A 16,780-nucleotide genomic window follows, 5' to 3' on the forward strand; every position below is an offset into this window, starting at 1 on the left:
TTCCAATCCAAGAACATGGTATATCTCTCCATCTGTTTGTATCATCTTTAATTTCTTTCATCAGTGTCTTATAGTTTTCTGCATACAGGTCTTTTGTTTCCTTAGGAAGGTTATTCCTAGGTATTTTATTCTTTTTGTTGCAATGGTAAATGGGAGTGTTTCCATTTCTCTTTCAGCTTTTTCATCGTTAGTGTATAGGAATGCAAGAGATTTCTGTGCATTAATTTTGTATCCTGCTACTTTACCAAATTCATTGATGAGCTCTAGTTGTTTTCTGGTAGCATCTTTAGGATTCTCTATGTATAGTATCATGTCATCTGCAAACAGTGACAGTTTTTCTTCTTCTTTTCTGATTTGGATTCCTTTTATTTCTTTTTCTTCTCTGTAGACTTTTTTTTTTTTTTTTTTTGTAGACTTTTTAATGATGGCCATTCTGACCAGTGTGAGGTGATACCTCATTGTAGTTTTGGTTTGCATTTCTCTAATAATTAGCGATGTTGAGCATCTTTTCATGTGCCTTTTGGCCATCTGTATGTCTTCTTTGGAGAAATGTCTATTTAGTTCTTCTGCCCATTTTTCAATTGGGTTGTTTGTTTTTGTGTTGTTGAGTCCTATGAGCTGTTTGTATATTTTGGAAATTAAGCCCTTGTCGGTCACATCATTTGCAAATATTTTCTCCCATTCTGTAGCTTGTCTTTTCATTTTGTTTATGGTTTCCTCTGCTGTGCAAAAGCTTGTAAGTTTGATTAGGTCCCTTTGTTTATTTTTGATTTTATTTTTATTGCTTTGGGAGACTGACCTAAGAAAACATTGGTACAATTTATGTCAGAGGATGTTTTGCCTGTGTTCTCTTCTAGGAGTTTTATGGTGTCATGTCTTATGTTTAAGTCTTTAAGCTATTTTGAGTTTATTTTTGTGTGTGGTGTGAGGGTGTGTTCTAACTTTTGATTTCATGCAGCTGTCCAACTTTCCCAACACCCCTTGCTGAAGAGACTGTCTTTTTCCCATTGTATATACTTGTCTCCTTTGTCAAAGGTTAATTGACCATAGGTGTGTGGATTTATTTCTGGGCTCTCTATTCTGTTCCATTGATTCATATGTCTTTTTTTGTGCCAATATCATGCCGTTTTGATTACTGTAGCTTTGTAGTGTTATCTGAAGTCTGAGAGAGTTATGCTTCCTGCTTTGTTCTTCTTCCTCAGGATTGCTTTGGCAATTCTGGGTCTTTTATGGTTCCATATAAATTTTAGGATTATTTCTTCTAGTTCTTTGAAATATGTTATGGGTAATTTGATAGGGATCACATTAAATCTGTAGATTGCTTTGGGTAGTATGGCCATTTTAACAATATTAATTCTTCCAATCCAGGAACATGGGATATCTTTCCATTTCTTTGCATCATCTTCAATTTCCTTTATTAATGGAAAAACACAAATCTTAATGCACATTTCCTGAAGCCTTCTTTCACTCAGCAAGATATTTTTGAGGCTCATTCATGTTGCTGCATATAACAGTAGTATGTTGCTTTTTAAAATAAACTTTTAAATTTTGGAATAATTTTAGATAGTACAGAGAGTTCTCATATGCCCCCCACCCAGTTTCCCACATTTTTAACATCTTATATTACCATGGTATGTTTGTCAAAACCAAGAAACTGACCCTGGTACATTACTACTAAGTAAACTCCAGATTTGATGTGGATTTCACCAGTTTTCCCTGTACTGTCTTCTTTTTCTCCCAGGATCCAGTCCCAGGTACCACATTACACTTAGTTGCCACGTCTCCCCCATGTCCTCTGCTCACACTCTGTCTTTCCTTATTTCTCGTGACGTGGACAGTCTTGGGGAACAGTGGCCAGGTATCCTGTAGAGTGTCCCCTCTGGGTTTGTCTGATGCTTTTCTCATCATGAGGCCGCGTTTTAGGTTTTTGGAATGCTCAGGCAGTACACACTAGCCACGCTTCATGCCGTTTACCCTTCATCATTTGGTTAAGATAGTGTTTGCCAGGCTTCTCCAGTGCACAGTTACTATTTTCTCTTTCCCTGTTCTTTGGAAGTGAGTCACGAAGTCTAGCCTACCCTCGGGGGCAGGGGGTGGGGAGTGGGCAAGAATTAAGCTCCACCTCCCAAGGGGAGAGTGTCTACATATATTATTTGGAACTCTTTTGTTAGGATTCCAAAAGGATTTCTCCCTTGTTTATTTATTTACTTATTCAATCATTTATTGGCTGATTGTTTTTAATTGGATTTTTATTTTTATCAACATAACATGTATACATAATTTACCAAGTTAAGGCTTACAAGGAAAAAGAATAGCTCCCTAAGGTCCTATAGTTATTTGTTCTGGTGCGTCTAGATTGTATACTTACTCTACTATTTCTTGATTTTTTTTCCATTTTATATTAAGTCGAACCATGTGAAATTGTCAATACTCAACCGTTTTTGATCTGCAAAATTGGCAGTTTCATATGGTTCAAACTAATAACCTAGTGTTTTGACTTCCTATTTGACCAGCTGATCGTGTGTGACATTGGAGTTGTTTTGTTGTGAACTGTGACTTTGCACCTACCCCTCATCTGACCTGGCTCGGGGATCAACCCCCGGCAGCTCCAGGCTCCGCCTCCTCAGACTTGACACCTTGGGCCTGGGTGAGAAAGGGGCTGCAGCGGGTGAGGGCAGCCTTTGCTGTGGTAACTACGCCCCATGGGCAGCTGCGGCGCAAGGCTTCAGGGGCTCCCTGGGCTCTCTGCTCTGACACCCTCAGTGGCAGAGTTCTGGGCCCTTAGCACACTGGGCCCCAGGTACATTGCCTTGCAGGGTTATAGCCACTAGTCCAGCTCTCCCAGTATAGCCTTAGGCCAACTGTTGAACCCTTTGTGCTTCAATTTCCTCATCTGTAAGGTGGGAACCATCAGCCTTCCAGATGGATTCCTGTGGTGGCAGAATGGCAGGTCCTTGTCCTGAGGCCGTGGTGTGGGTTTGCTCTCTTTCCTGCCCACAGTGTGAGAGAGGCTTCCCAGAACAGGGGTCTGGGGGTCAGAGGCTGAGATGCCAGGCTCAACCTCTGTCTTGCTGTAAGGCCCTAGCCAGGTGCTCCCCCAGCTCTGGGCTTACGTCGCCCCATCTGTGCCAAGGTGATTGGTGATGATAATCTGAGAGGCTTGTAAGTGCCTGAGAACTGGTGGTATCTGCAGTGGTGAACCCCTCTCCCCGCATCCTTCTGTAGGGCTGGGCCCTGGCCCTCCTGTTCCAGGCACTGGAGGTCCTGGGAGCTTGGGATGAATGGAATTGTAAGACTGCGGGCCCAGTGTTTGGGGGACCTTGGCAAGTCCCTGTTCCCCTCTGGGCCTCAGTGAGGGGGATGGTGGGCTGAGCTGCTAGGGCCCTTTCTATTCTGAGGCCCAGACAGAAAAGACAGACCAAGCTGGGCACAGACACCATGGTGGCAGAATCACTCAGGGACCCTGCCCAGGCCAGCGGAGGAGCCACAGTCATCAGGCAGTCTCACAGATGAGTGTAAAACTGCAATTTGGATGAGTTTGTGCTACCAGATAAAAGTTAATGGGACCAAGAACCAATCTAGGGTGTGAGGGAGGGCTTCTCTGTGGAAGTGATCCTTCCTGAGGCCTGAAGGGCAAGCAGGTGTTTACTAGATGAAAGGGGAAGAACATTCCAGGCAGAGGAAACAGCAAAGATCCTGCATTGGAAGGGAACAGGCCAGTGTGGCTGGAGCTGAGTGAGGTGGAGCACGGCAGAGGCTGAAGCACGTACACGGGCAGGGACCAAGTGCAAGGCCTTAGAGCCCCAGAGAGTTTGATCTTCACCCTAAGAGCCATGGGAAGCCTTTAGAGGACCTTAAGCTGGGAAGTAACATGACCAGATTTGTCTTAAAAAGCAACCTCTGCTGCTAGGGTGGGAGGTTTGAGATCAGGAAGCCCAGAGAGGAGACCACTGTTGTTCAGATGACAGTGGCTTTGTCCAGGGTGGTAGCTGCGGGGACAGGGAGAAATAGAACTGACAGGCATGGTGGCTTGGCGTATGGGAGGAGACAAGTCTGTTGATCCTGTGGCCTGAACACCTGGATGGAAGAAGGGGGATATGGGTTCCCAGTGGGAGAAGCAGGTTTGATAGGGGACTTGGCTGGGGTGGAAGGGCCAGTGGGCACCCAGGAGGTGAGACAGAGGAGCACCAGTCTGGAGTTCACAGGCCAGGGCTTGGGATGGAAGTATAGACCATGGTAGGAGGAGGAAGGGCAGTAGGGCAACTTCTGAGGTGCCAGTGAGACCTTGAAGGGTGGTGTAGGCCCTGAGGTGCAGGGTCCCTGGGCAGGGTCTCCCCAACACCCACCTAGCCCCTCAGAGATCCAAAGTTCAGGGGGAGGTATCATGAAGCTTCTCACATCTCTCTCCCCCCAGATCCTGCTCATCTCTGATTACTTCTATGCCTTCCTACGGCGGGAGTACTACCTCACACATGGTCTCTACCTGACCACCAAGGACGGCACGGAGGCCATGCTTGTGCTCAAGTAGGCCTGGCTGGGCACAGGGCTGCACGGACTTCAGGGGTGAAAGGGCCAGAAGCTGGGCCAAGCCCTCTAACCAGAGTTGCCAGCAGGGAAGTCCTGGGCAGATGAGGTTTGAGTCCAGGGTCACAAATATCTGGTACCAGTGAGGAGCCAAGGCTGGCAGCAAGGCCTGTGGGGAGTAGCCAGGAGCATCTCCACTTGGACTCCCCACTTTGTGGCTCTGCACACCAAGGAGCCCCCCTCCCAAGCAGGAAAGGGGAAGAAGCAGATGAGCAGGGTTTGTTAGGTTGTGGCTACTGAATAAATGTTTTTTGTTATGAAAACGTCTACCCTGGAACCACACCGCACTCCTGGAAGGGGTGGGGTTGGCCCCTAATACCACCATGGTGCACTACACCCAGGCGTGGGTTTCCCGAATGAGCTCTGAGTCCACAGAACATGGGTCTGCGCACCGGCCAGCTGAGAATGGTGTAGGGCAGCCCTCCCCACTCCCCAAGCAGCTGGAGGCAAAGGGCCAGGCAGGCCTGAGCAATCTTTATTCTGCAGAGGAACAACGACCACAGATCCATACACCATGTCAAGACTGGGTGAGCCAGGGGCCAGTCCTTCAGGGGTGGGCAGGTCCAGGCATGGGCAGCACCTCAGGTCAGGGAGGGACAGATGGGCAGACAGGCAGGGGCCTAAAAAAAAAGACAAACCACACAGAGCAGGGGTGCTAGGGGCTGCTCCCAACCTTCCCCCATCCCAGAGGGGCAACCCTAACATGACTAGGCCAGGATCCACCCAGGGGCAGGGTAGGTGCGGTTGGTGCCCCCTGGCTAGGACGTGGCATCCCCACCCAGCCCACCAGGGGCAGGGGCAGAGGCAGCTCAGTTCAGGTGCCAGGAGCTCCCTGGGCAGAGCCTGACAGGGCCCCCCCACTCCCAAGCCAACCCCCCCCTACTGCTGGCTCAGAAGCCGAAGGTTTCCTGGGAGGCGTAGACCATGTAGAGGAAGCCGTCATCGTCCTTCTCCTGCTCATAGATGTCGGCGATGGGCGTGGACACGCTCACCATGCTGTGCTGGTTCACCAGCAGGAAGAAGGCCTGCGTGGGGTTCAGCTGCAGGCGGCGCCTGAGGTGGACGGGAGGGCAAGCCAACCGTGAGGGGCCTGGCTGTTGGGCGAGTGTAGCCCTGACCCGCTCCCCAAAATGATCCTAATCCTCCACCTCACACCCATCCCAAGCCCTTCTAGAGGCTCTCACCTCTGACCGGACACTGACCCCAGCCCTGACCTTGACCTTTCCCAACCTCCCCACAACAGGGACCCAGCACCCGTTCCCGTGTGCCCCACCCCCACCCCTTCCTTCTCAGAAGGACCCAGCCCCCTGCCTGACCCCAGCTGGACCCAATCCCCCTCTGACAGCTGCTGCCCGCGCACCGGATGATCTTGACCAACTCGCTCATGTTGACATGGTCCGGGACCAGGAACTTGGTCTTGTCCAGGACAGGCAGCTGCTTCTCACCCTTGTAGCGCTCGATGATTACCTGGGAGCGGGGCGGGGGATGCGTGAGTCCGAGGCGGGGCCTGGGCCGGGCGGGGATGGGAGGGGGCGGTGGAACTCACCGGGATTTTGCTGGGGTGCTGCTCGCGGATCTGCTGCACCTCTTTACAGCGGTCGGCTGCAGACAGCAGTCGGGGATGAGGCCGGGCCGAGGTCCTCCTCGTGGTTCCGCCCCGCCAGTGCCCGAGGGGCGGCCCCGACCCCGCCTCCCCGAAGCCCCCGCCCCCGGAGCCGTCGGGCCCTAAGGCCCGGGCACAGGACCGGGATGCGAGGCGGAGGCCCCGGCCCAGGCCCCAGCCTGCTTCCCATCCCGAGGGTCCAGCTCCAGCCGAGCCTGACGTCACGGAGCTGACGTCATCTGCGGCAGTCGGGTCGGTCGGTCAACACCCCCCAGCCCCCACGCCCCCACCCCGCGCTCGCAGAGCGCCCGCCGGGCCTCACCAAAGCTCCGCCGCTGCTTGAAAGGCCGGTCTGAGGGCATCGCGCCGGCCCGGCGGGGCGCGCAGGCCGGGGCTCTGGGGCGCGCGACGCGGGGATGTGGCTGCGGTGCGGGGGCTCCGGGGGCTCCGCGCCTCGCGCTCAAGGGCTCCGAGGCTCGCGCTGAGCCCGGCGACGGCGACTCAGGGAGGTAACTCGCCCGGCTGACGTCAGGTCACAACATTCCTTAAAGGGGAGGCCGGCGCGGCGCTCCCATTGGGCCGACGCAAAGTCCGCCCGCCCGGATCCGTGACGTCACGGCGCAGAGAGCTTGGATTCCCGGCCCAGCGCCGCGAAGGGGCGGGGGCTCCCAGGGCGCGTCACAGTCCCGTGACGTCACGGCCTGCGCAGAGGTGGGCTGGGCGGGGTGCGGTGGGCTGGGGTCCTCTCCCTGAGGTCCGGGCTGAGGGGAGACTGGGAAGCCTGCGAGGCCGTTGGGAGAGCAGGCTCGCAGCTCTGGCGGCGGGGAGAGCGGGGGGGCCAGGCTGCAGCACAGCATCCTTCTGTTCCCACTGTCACTAAGTCATCTGACAGCGCTCACTCAGAGTCTGTTCCGTTCCAGGAACGGTAGGAGGCACTGGGGATGACAACACTAAACCAAACGTCCTCGCCTTCGTGGAGCTCATGGTTAGAGAAAGAAAAAGGTGGTGGTCGGGGTGGGGGCGGGGATAAAACATGAAGACACTTGGAGCAAGACACTAAAAAGGAGCATAAAGGTTTTAGAAGGAATTTCTAGAATTGAGAAATAGAGCTATCGAAATTCGAGTCTCAAAGGATGAGGCAAGAAAGCCAATTAGATACAGCAGAAGAGAAGATCACTGAACTGGATGAAAGAGTGGAAGCCATTAGCCAGAAAACAAGCCAGATGGAACATATACAAGAGGAAGTGACAGGAATGGTAAGGTGAGAAGAATAGGTTCAATCAGCGTTCCAGAAGGAGAGAAAAGAATGTGGGAGAGGCAGTTCCTGAAGAACTTCCACAATTGATTAAAGACCAGGATCCTCACTTAAAATCCAGAACCGAATAAATAAAAATAAAATCTCATCTAGACACTTTGTAGTGAATTTTCAGAACTCTAAAGAGAAGAAATTAGACAGAAAAACGATTAGTTTGTGGAGTACAGAGCAAGGAGCACAGGACACAATAACAGGACTGGAGAGGGTAATCAGAGTTTAAGTGTTCTAAGAAGCTTCATTTATTTGAGAGGAGGAGAATAAAGATAATTGGTAATTATCTGGCTTTGTAAAGTCAAGTATGTATTTCAAACACTTCAGAGAGATCACTAAAAGAATAGAAGGTTTAACTGCCAATGCACAAAAGAGAAAAGTTTAGTAGAGGGTATTAAAATATAATTGAAGGTAGAAAAGGAGAAAAAGGAAGCAAAGTGAAAAGAATGGTACATAAATGGTACAAAACCAGAGGTAGAAAATGTTTTACATTCATCTATTAAAATAGAGATGAACAGATTGGCCAAGAAAAATAAAATGCAGGTCTATGCTGTTTACAAGAGGACATTTAAAACCTAAGGGCACCAAAAGTAAGGAGTTGGAAAAAAAAAGTGTATACTAGAGAAAAACTAACCAAAAGATATACCCATAGCAAAATCAGACAAAATAGGCTTTAAGGCTAGAGACATTATTAGTGATAAAGAGGGTCAACACAAAATGATGAAAAGAACAATTTTCTAAGAAGATATAACAATTTTGAACTTGTACGTTAGAGGTTAAAAAAAAAGGCTGAAAGTGTATGAAGCAAAAGTGACAGGATACAAGGAGAAATTGCCAAGTCCTTCATCACAGTGGGAGATTTAAAAACTTTTTCAGTAACTGATAGACCAAACAGCCAAAAAAAGGATATAGAAGATTTTAATACCATTAATAATTCTAATCAATTGACCCTGGTAGAACCCTGAACCCAATATGTTACTTTCAGGCACACAAGAAACATTTATAAAAAATGACCTGTGGGGAATGTGGGAAACAAAGGAGTCAAAGACAGCAGATGGGGACAGGGAAAATTACAGAATACATTTTAGGGGAAGATCATGGGTTAATTTTGGGGAGGTCAAGTTTGAGATGTCTGCTAGCTTCCAAGCAGAGACATAGAGTAGGCCAGGCCCCAAGACAAATCTCAACAGATAATCAGATAATTAATTTCATACAGACTGTGTTCTCTGACCACAAGCAAGAGCTGAATAAACTCCAAATCTTTTGATATTTAAAAACACTTCTAGGGACTTCCCTGGTGGTGCAGTGGTTAAGAATCCGCCTGCCAATCCAGGGGACACAGGTTCGAGCCCTGGTCCAGGAAGATCCTGCATGCCGCGGAGCAACTAAGCCCGTGTGCCACAACTACTGAGCCTGTGCTCTAGAGCCCGCGAGCCGCAATTACTGAGCCCGCGCGCCTAGAGCCCGTGCTCCGCAAGAGAAGCCCATGCACAGCAACGAAGAGTAACCCCCGTTCACCGCAACTAGAGAAAGCCTGAGTGCAGCAACGAAGACCCAACGCAGCCAATAAATAAATACATTTACAAAAAAAACTGAAACACTCTAAAAAAAATTTTTTTTTAAAGAATTAAAAAAAACACTTCTAGAAAACTCTTTACTCAAAGATGAAGTCATATGGAAATGAAAACTATTTAGGTCAAACTAAAAATGAGAATACGTATAAAAACTCCAGTTTGGGGGGTGGGGGGACTAAAGCAGAATTTACAAGATTTGTAACCTTATCAGTGGTATTAGGTAAGAAGAAATATGGAGAATTTATGAGCAGAATGTCAAAGAATTTCAGAATGGAGTAAGTGTAAACCCAAAGAAAGTGGAAGGAAGATAATAATGAAGAGCAGAAATTGATTAAATAGAAAACAAAAGCACTAGTATGTACCACAAAACAAAGCTGGATCTTTGAAAAGACCAATAAAATAAACATTAATGTGCAAAAGGGATATAACTACAGATATAGCAGAAATGACAAAAATAAGATTATAAACTTTATGCCAGTACACTAAAAACTTAGATGAAGTGGACAATTTTCTAGTAAAAGATAATTTGCCAAGACTAATTAAAAAAGAAATAGACAAACTGAGTAGCCATATACAAAAAACAAAAAGTAGTCCAGATGGCTTTTTAGTTGAGTTCTCTCAAAATAATAATAAAAAAAAAACCAAACATGCATCAAACATTATACTTAATGGTAGAACACCATACTATATGATAAATGTTAAGCATTATTCCCTTTAGAGCCAAGAACAGAATTTTTAATTGTATTATTGAACAAAATGCAAATATTGCATGGAGGGGCCAGCCAGAGTACCAAGACAAGGAAAAGAAAGGGGCAAAACTATCATTCACAGCCAGAAAACCCAAAGGAATCTACAAACAATAAGAGATTGCTAACTAATAAAGTCTAACAACACACAATACTAAGTTTTAGGGTAATATGGGAAAATGAGAACTCTTTACACTGCTGATGGGAGTGTAAATCATTTCAGCTACATTAGGGAGCAATTTGACAAAATCTACCAAAACTGAAATGCTCATATCCTTCAAACCAGGAATTAAACTTGCGGGTGTGCAAATGAGCCCAAAGAAATACAGTTAAGTATGTTTATTGGAACATTTTCAAAATAACAAAAAAAAAAAATTGGGAGCCACCTAAATGGCCTATTAAATATCTTGTGTAACAGAACAACAGGACATTCCTGTAGTGAAAGAGGGAGAGAAGGGGTCAGCAAACTTTCCCTTTAAAAGTACAGACAGTAAATATTTTCAGCTTTGCAGGCCATATGGTCTCTGGCAACTACTCAGTTCTGCTGGAGTGTGGAAGCAGGCCTAGACAATCTGAATGGGCAAGGCTGTGTCCTAATAATACTTTATTTGCTGAAACAGACAAATTTGGCCTGAGGGCTTTAGTTTGCTGACTCTTGATCCAGAGCTGTGTGTGTCAAAGTGGACACATCTCACATACACAAAGCTGCAGGAGATTGTGATCAGAGTCATTAAGAGCAGCTGAAAGAACTAGGTTGGCCATGGCCTTGAGGAAGTGCTTACACCTTTCTTTTGTCAGCCTAAGCCTTTGGGGATAGGCCCATCCCCCAAATCCCAAGGTCTGTGCTCCACCTTTCTCTTACCTGACCAGTCAGCAGGGCTGACACTCCCTCCACCAGTCCTCTGGTTACTCTGCTCACTTCTTCCTCCTCTCCTCCATCTTCCCTGAATCCAAAGGGCTGGCCTACTCTATGTCTCTACTTGGAAGTCTAGCAGACATCTCAAACTTGACCTCCCCAAAATGAACCCATGATCTTCCCCTAAAATGGACTCTGATTGTAACCCTCCCTCTCCGCATCTGTCATCTTTGACTCCTTTCTTTCCCACAGCCCCACACATTCTCCAGGCCCAAATCCTCTTGGCTCCACATTCAAAATATCTCCAGAATCTGACCACCTCTCACCACTTCCACTCCTGCCACTCAAGTCAGAGCCACCATCATCTCTTGTCTGTCTACTGCCATCGTTTCCTCCCTGGTCTCCTTGCTTTGGCTTTGCCCACTTGAGCCTGGTCTCACTACACTGACATGAGTCCTCCTGTGCACACAGGTGTTGGATCATGCTATTCCTTCACGCCACTCAAAATAAAAGTCAAAGGCTGAACAGTATGCCATGAGGCCTGCAGGATCTGCCTTCCTGCTGCTCCTCTGGGCTTATCTACCTCACCCTTGCCCCCTTGGCTTCAACTACACTGGCCTCCTTGCTATCACTATTCCGGGAATCCCAGACACACGTGTGCCCCAGAGCATTTCTGTACTTACTGGTCCCTTTCCCTGGAGCATTCTTCCCCAAGATCTCTTTGTGGCTCACTCTCTAATTTCCAAGGTCTCCTCAGGGAGGCCTTCCTGAATGATCTTATTTAATACTGCAGCCTCCACCCCAGTCACTCTCTATCCTCCCTCCCAACACCTTGCTGAATTTTTTTGACAGAGCAGTTATCACATTCTAATATGTTATATGCTTTTCCTAAACATTTTGTGATGAAAACTTTCAAGCGAATAGAACACTTGAAATAATTGTTTAATGACCACCCATTATACCTACCAGTTACATTCTACACTTAACACTTGCTATATTTGCATTATCACTATCTGTCAATCTGTCCATGCATCTGTTTTATCTTTTTGATGCATTTCAGTAAGTTGCAATTCAACATTTGTTGATGATAAAAAATCTCAACAAAGTGGGTACAGAGGGACGGTATCTCAACATAATAAAGGCCATATATGACAAGCCCATAGCTAACATCATACTCAGAGCTGAAAGCTTTTCCTCTAACATCAGGAACAAGGCAAGGATTTCCACTCTCATCACATTTATTCAACATAGTATTGGAAGTCATAGCCAGAGCAATTCGACAAGAAAAAGAAATAAAAGATATCCAAAATTGGAAAGGAAGAAGTAAAACTGTCACTATTTGCAGATGACATCATATTATACATAGAAAACACTAAAGACTTCACCAAAAAAACTGTTAGAACTAATAAACAAGTTCAGTAAAGTTGCAGGATACAAAATCAATATACAAAAATCTGTTGCATTCCTATACACTAATAACAAATTATGAGAAAGAGAAATTAAGAAAACAATTCCATTTAAAATTGCATCAAAAAGAATGAATTACCTAGGAATAAATTTAACTAAGGAGGTGAAAGATCTGCACACTGAAAATTAGAAGACACTAATGAAAAAAACTGAAATAGACATAAATAAATGGAAAGCTATTCTGTGCTCATTTGGATTGGAAGACTTAATATTGTTAAAATGTCCATACTACCCAAAGCAATCTACAGGTTCAGTGCAAGCCCTATTAAAATTCCAATGCCCTTTTTCACAGAAATAGAACAAACAATTGTAAAATTTGTATGGGGGGGCTTCCCTGGTGGCACAGTGGTTAAGAATCCTCCTACCAATGCAGGGGACACAGGTTCGAGCCCTGGTCTTGGACGATCCCACATGCTGTGGAGCAACTAAGTCCGTGCACCACAACTACTGAGCCCATGTGCCACAACTACTGAAGCCCGTGCTCCTAGAGCCTGTGCTCTGCAACAAGAGAAGCCACTGCAATGAGAAGCCCACGCACTGTAAGGAAGAGTAGCCCCCACTCGCCACAACTAGAGAAAGCCCGTGCACAGCAACAAAGACCCTATGCAGCCAAAAATAAATAAATAAATTTATTTTAAAAAAATAGTAAAAAATAAAATAAAATAAGATTTGTATGGAATCACAAAAGACCCTGAATAGCCAAAGGAGTCTTGAGAAAGAAGAACAAAGCTGGAGGCATTACACTACCTGATTTCAAACTACATTACAAAGCTATTATAAAACAATATTGTATTCACATAAAAACAGACACATAGATCAGTGTGGAACAGAATAGAGAGCCCAGAAATAAACCCATGCATATCTGGTCAATTTACCTACAAAGAAGCCAAGAATACACAATGGAGAAAGAACAGTCTCTTCATGGGACAACTGGACAGCCACATGCAAAAGAATGACACTGGACCACTGTCTTACACTATACACAAAAATCAACTCAAAATAGATTAAAGACTTGAATGTAAAACCTGAAACCAGAAAACTCTTAGAAGACAACAAGTGTAGGCCATGACCACCAACCTCACTTCCCACATGGGACCTTGGACCTGGCCTTTCCTTCCTCTGGGCCTCACTCCCTTGGTCCCCTTCTCTCTCCCTAGCCAAGGGAGTGCTCAGTTCTCACCCCACCTCCCTGAATGACAGGGCCAGGGTTGCCACCCCCTTCCCCTCTTGCTGTGTCCTTAGCCCCTGCCCTCCCCAGGCGCTGGCCCTTAGAGCTGGCTGGTCACCTGGTGAGGTTGCCTCCCCTTGGCCTTTCCAGCCTCCAGCTTTCCTCAGCCCTCTCATGTCATCCTGGTCATGTCCACGTTCACACCCATTAGTGCCTCCAACATGACAGTGACTCCCAAATCCCCACCTCCTGCCCTTGACTTCCTTTCAGGCCTCCTGAACAAAGAATGTTTAGGCTTCTCAAACTTCTCTGAAAACTCAAGCTCAAAATCTCCTCTGAATGTGTTCAAAAACCTGAGATGACCTACCAGTTTTGTTTTCTTCTTGGAAACAACCTCCTACCCCATTCAGCATTTCTTTCTAGGTTTACTACCCAGCACCCTTCACCACCATCCTGACATAACCCTTTTGACTTTCTCTCGTGTTGGAGCCTCAAATTGCCTGGATACCCTGCTTTACACTCTTTCCTTCACTCCCTTATTTTGATGTACATTCTTCGGTAGCTCCCTGAGAAACGGTGCATGGCAGATAAATACACATGACCTTCTATTGTCCAAAAATATTTACCTTATTCTTACACTTGGCTAATAGTTTGGCTGGGTATGGAACTCTAGGTTGTAAATTATTTTTAATCAGGATTTTGAGGGCATTCTCTTCTAGTTTCTAATGATGCTGTTGGGATGTCCAGTGCTGTTGTGATTTCTAATCCTTTGTACCCTGTTTTTCTTTTTTCTCTCTCTGGATCATATCTGTCCATAGTGTTCTGAGATTTCATGATGATGAGGCCTGGCATGGGTCTTTTTAAAATTAACTGCTCTAGACACTCAGATCTTTCAATGTGGAAACTTATGTCCTTACTTCTAGAAAATATTCTTATAGTCTCTTGTTGATAATTTTCCACCCCACTTTCTCTTTCTGGAACTCCTGTTAATCAGATGTTGAATATCCTGGACTGATACTTTAATCTTCTAAACTTTTCTTCTCCATTTTCTTTTTTCGCACCTTTTGGGAGATTTTCTCAACTTTATCTTGCAACTCTTCTGTTGCACTTATTCCCTTCACATTTTTTATCTTTCAAAAGTTCTTATCTCCGAATGATATTTTTGTTATAGCCTCCTGTACTCTTAACCAGGGCATGAAGGACTATGCCAGTGGTTCTCAACCCTAGCTGTATGTCCAGGGAGCTTTTACAAACTGATGATGTCCAGAGCTTACTCTCAGGGATTATGATTTAATTGGTCTAGGGTGGGGCCCAAGCATAGTTTGGTTTTTGTTTTTTCAATTGGTCATCTCATCTTCACTAGAAATAAGCTCTTGCCACCATCTCCTTTATGTCTAGACTGGGACCTTGGGCATAACAGGCATTCACGAAATAACTGAATGAATAAACAAAGCACTCTTTTGCAAAGGAAGATTGCAAAATAAGAACAAGTTACAGGCAGTCTGCTACTTTTGCTCATGACGTTTTTCCTAAATATATATGAAAACCCAATACCTGAAAGTCAAACAACAGTCTTGCATGTCAAAAGTGCTTAAACCCAGATAATTAAAAATGATGAAATTCCCTATTCCACCACGCCTTTAGGCAAGTCTTTAACAACATATTTCTTGTGAAGGAGGATGTTAAACTGTAATTACTTTCCTCTCAGCTTCTGCTGAGACCCCAAGGCAACACTTGCCATATGCCAGGAGAGGAACAGGACCAATGCAGGACTGAAAAACAAGGTGTCTCAAAGTGAATTCACACTTCTGCCTCATCTTTAGCCTATAAAAGTGCTAGAAGTTAGAGGACAATTTTTAGAAGCTGTGGATGTACTTGAGTCTCACCATCCATGGAGGGAGGTGGTAGGGTGATTCTGCTTCACCTTGAATCAATAGAGAGGGATTGTGTAGAGAGGGACCCTGAGAACCAGGAGCCAAAAGGAAAGTTACAAGGGGCCAGCCAGAGCGAGCACGTCACCCAAAGTAAGGGAATGGAAGGTTGGGGATGCACAACATAAGGTAACGGGGTTGGGGGGGGGACAAGGGGCAGGTTTTTGAAAACCCGTGTAAAACGTACCAGAAGCACAAGTGTCAGCTTTGAACACGCACCAGGCTCCGAGTGGAAGAAGCCAGTTCACAACAGTATTGAAGAAGTATGAACTTTCCTCCCCTCATCGCACTCCCCTCTTAGCAACATGGGCAGCACAAGGCGGAGGGGAAAAGGCCACAGCCAAGCACTTGCTGCCCCTCCACTGCCAGGGGCAAGACTGGCAGCGGGCCCAGCCTGGGGAAGGGGTGGCTTCTATCTCCAAACACCGTTCAAAAGTTTTGTTACACTGGACTGACGCGTCATCTACCGATGGGAGAAGCCTGGGACTTGCCCTACATGCCATCCAGGGGCAGAGGAAGAGCAAGCCCCAGAGAATAAAGTTAAAGACAGTGGGAGACCCAAATAAAGTTGCCCTTTGATCCAACTGAGCTTGTTTAACACAATGGTAGGACCAGCACTTTGAATGTGTTTGTGTTATTTTCTTTCTTGATTGAATATGATCAGTTTAAGTTCACTGACACTGGATTGCATCAACCAATTTGATGTGCTTGGCAATTTAATGATTTCTACCTGTTGCAGTGATCAAATTTATGAGATCTCCACTTCTTTTTCTTTTTTTTTTTTCTGGTAATTCACCAGAACCTGGATTTGGTGTGGAAAGATGGTTTAGGGTTCTCAATGAAAAAATATACAAAAGTGCAGTTGGTTTGAGAGTCAAATATATGAAAGGGGAGAAAGCCTATAATTCCTGGAGTGTTTTTAGAACACATTTTTGGAGAAAGGCCAATACCAGCTCACAGAGAAACATCAGAATTCCAGAACAGTGGCAAGTACTGAAGTGGAGGAATAAATGGTGAAGGGAGAGGACAGCTGCAGCATTTTCCCTGGGAGGCAACCATTACCTGAACTGCAGGTCCCCTGCTCAGGGACCCCAGCAATATATCACAATTGAAGGGAATCAGAGAGGGGTTGCCTCTGGTGAATGGAGGTGGAGACTGGCTGGGGAGCAGCAGGAGAGCGCTTTCTGGGCTGATGTGATCTTGAAAGGGGGGTTGGGTTGACAGGTGTAAGCGTTTGTTACTTAAGTGGTAAGCTTAGGGCATTTCACTGTATGCAAATCTTACCCACTCCCCCAAAAAAGGTAAACAAACTAATGATACGCATGTTGAAGTGTTGAGGAGTGTGTACCGTCTGCAACTGTACTTTGAAATGCATCCAAAAATTGGATGGATGGAGGAATGGATACTTATGTGATAAATACAGCAAAATGTTATTGTAGCAATTACAGAATTAAATGGAGAATATAAAATTATTTCAACTTCTCTGTATGTTTAAAAATTTTCGGGACTTCCCTGGTGGTTCCGTGGTTGAGACTCTGCGCTTCC

General features: G+C 46.0%; 2 protein-coding genes across 3 annotated transcripts in view; one reads left to right on the plus strand and one right to left on the minus strand.

The window, feature by feature from the left end:
• PIGU (phosphatidylinositol glycan anchor biosynthesis class U) overlaps window positions 1-16,780 on the plus strand; it is a 122,189-nt gene that overhangs the window by 100,781 nt on the left and 4,628 nt on the right. Inside the window, exon 12 of one of the 2 annotated variants that reach the window (XM_068525165.1) lies at window positions 4,415-4,847. The exons of the other annotated variant lie outside the window; for it this stretch is intronic. Within the exon in view, the coding sequence (XP_068381266.1) occupies window positions 4,415-4,528 (114 nt within the window). The 3' untranslated portion in view covers window positions 4,529-4,847. Of the gene's footprint in view, window positions 1-4,414; window positions 4,848-16,780 lie in introns of those variants that run through there. 2 annotated transcript variants of the gene reach the window in all.
• On the minus strand, window positions 5,040-6,731 carry MAP1LC3A (microtubule associated protein 1 light chain 3 alpha). The gene is made up of 5 exons (XM_068565855.1): window positions 6,510-6,731; window positions 6,131-6,186; window positions 5,945-6,051; window positions 5,468-5,637; window positions 5,040-5,204 (listed from the first exon to the last, which is right to left on the minus strand). Exons 1-4 carry the CDS (start codon window positions 6,547-6,549, stop codon window positions 5,475-5,477), a joined length of 366 nt encoding a protein of 121 aa, XP_068421956.1. The 5' UTR covers window positions 6,550-6,731; the 3' UTR covers window positions 5,040-5,204; window positions 5,468-5,474.

This window comes from Eschrichtius robustus, chromosome 16 (assembly GCF_028021215.1).
Source record: "Eschrichtius robustus isolate mEscRob2 chromosome 16, mEscRob2.pri, whole genome shotgun sequence".
NCBI lineage: Eukaryota > Metazoa > Chordata > Mammalia > Artiodactyla > Eschrichtiidae > Eschrichtius > Eschrichtius robustus.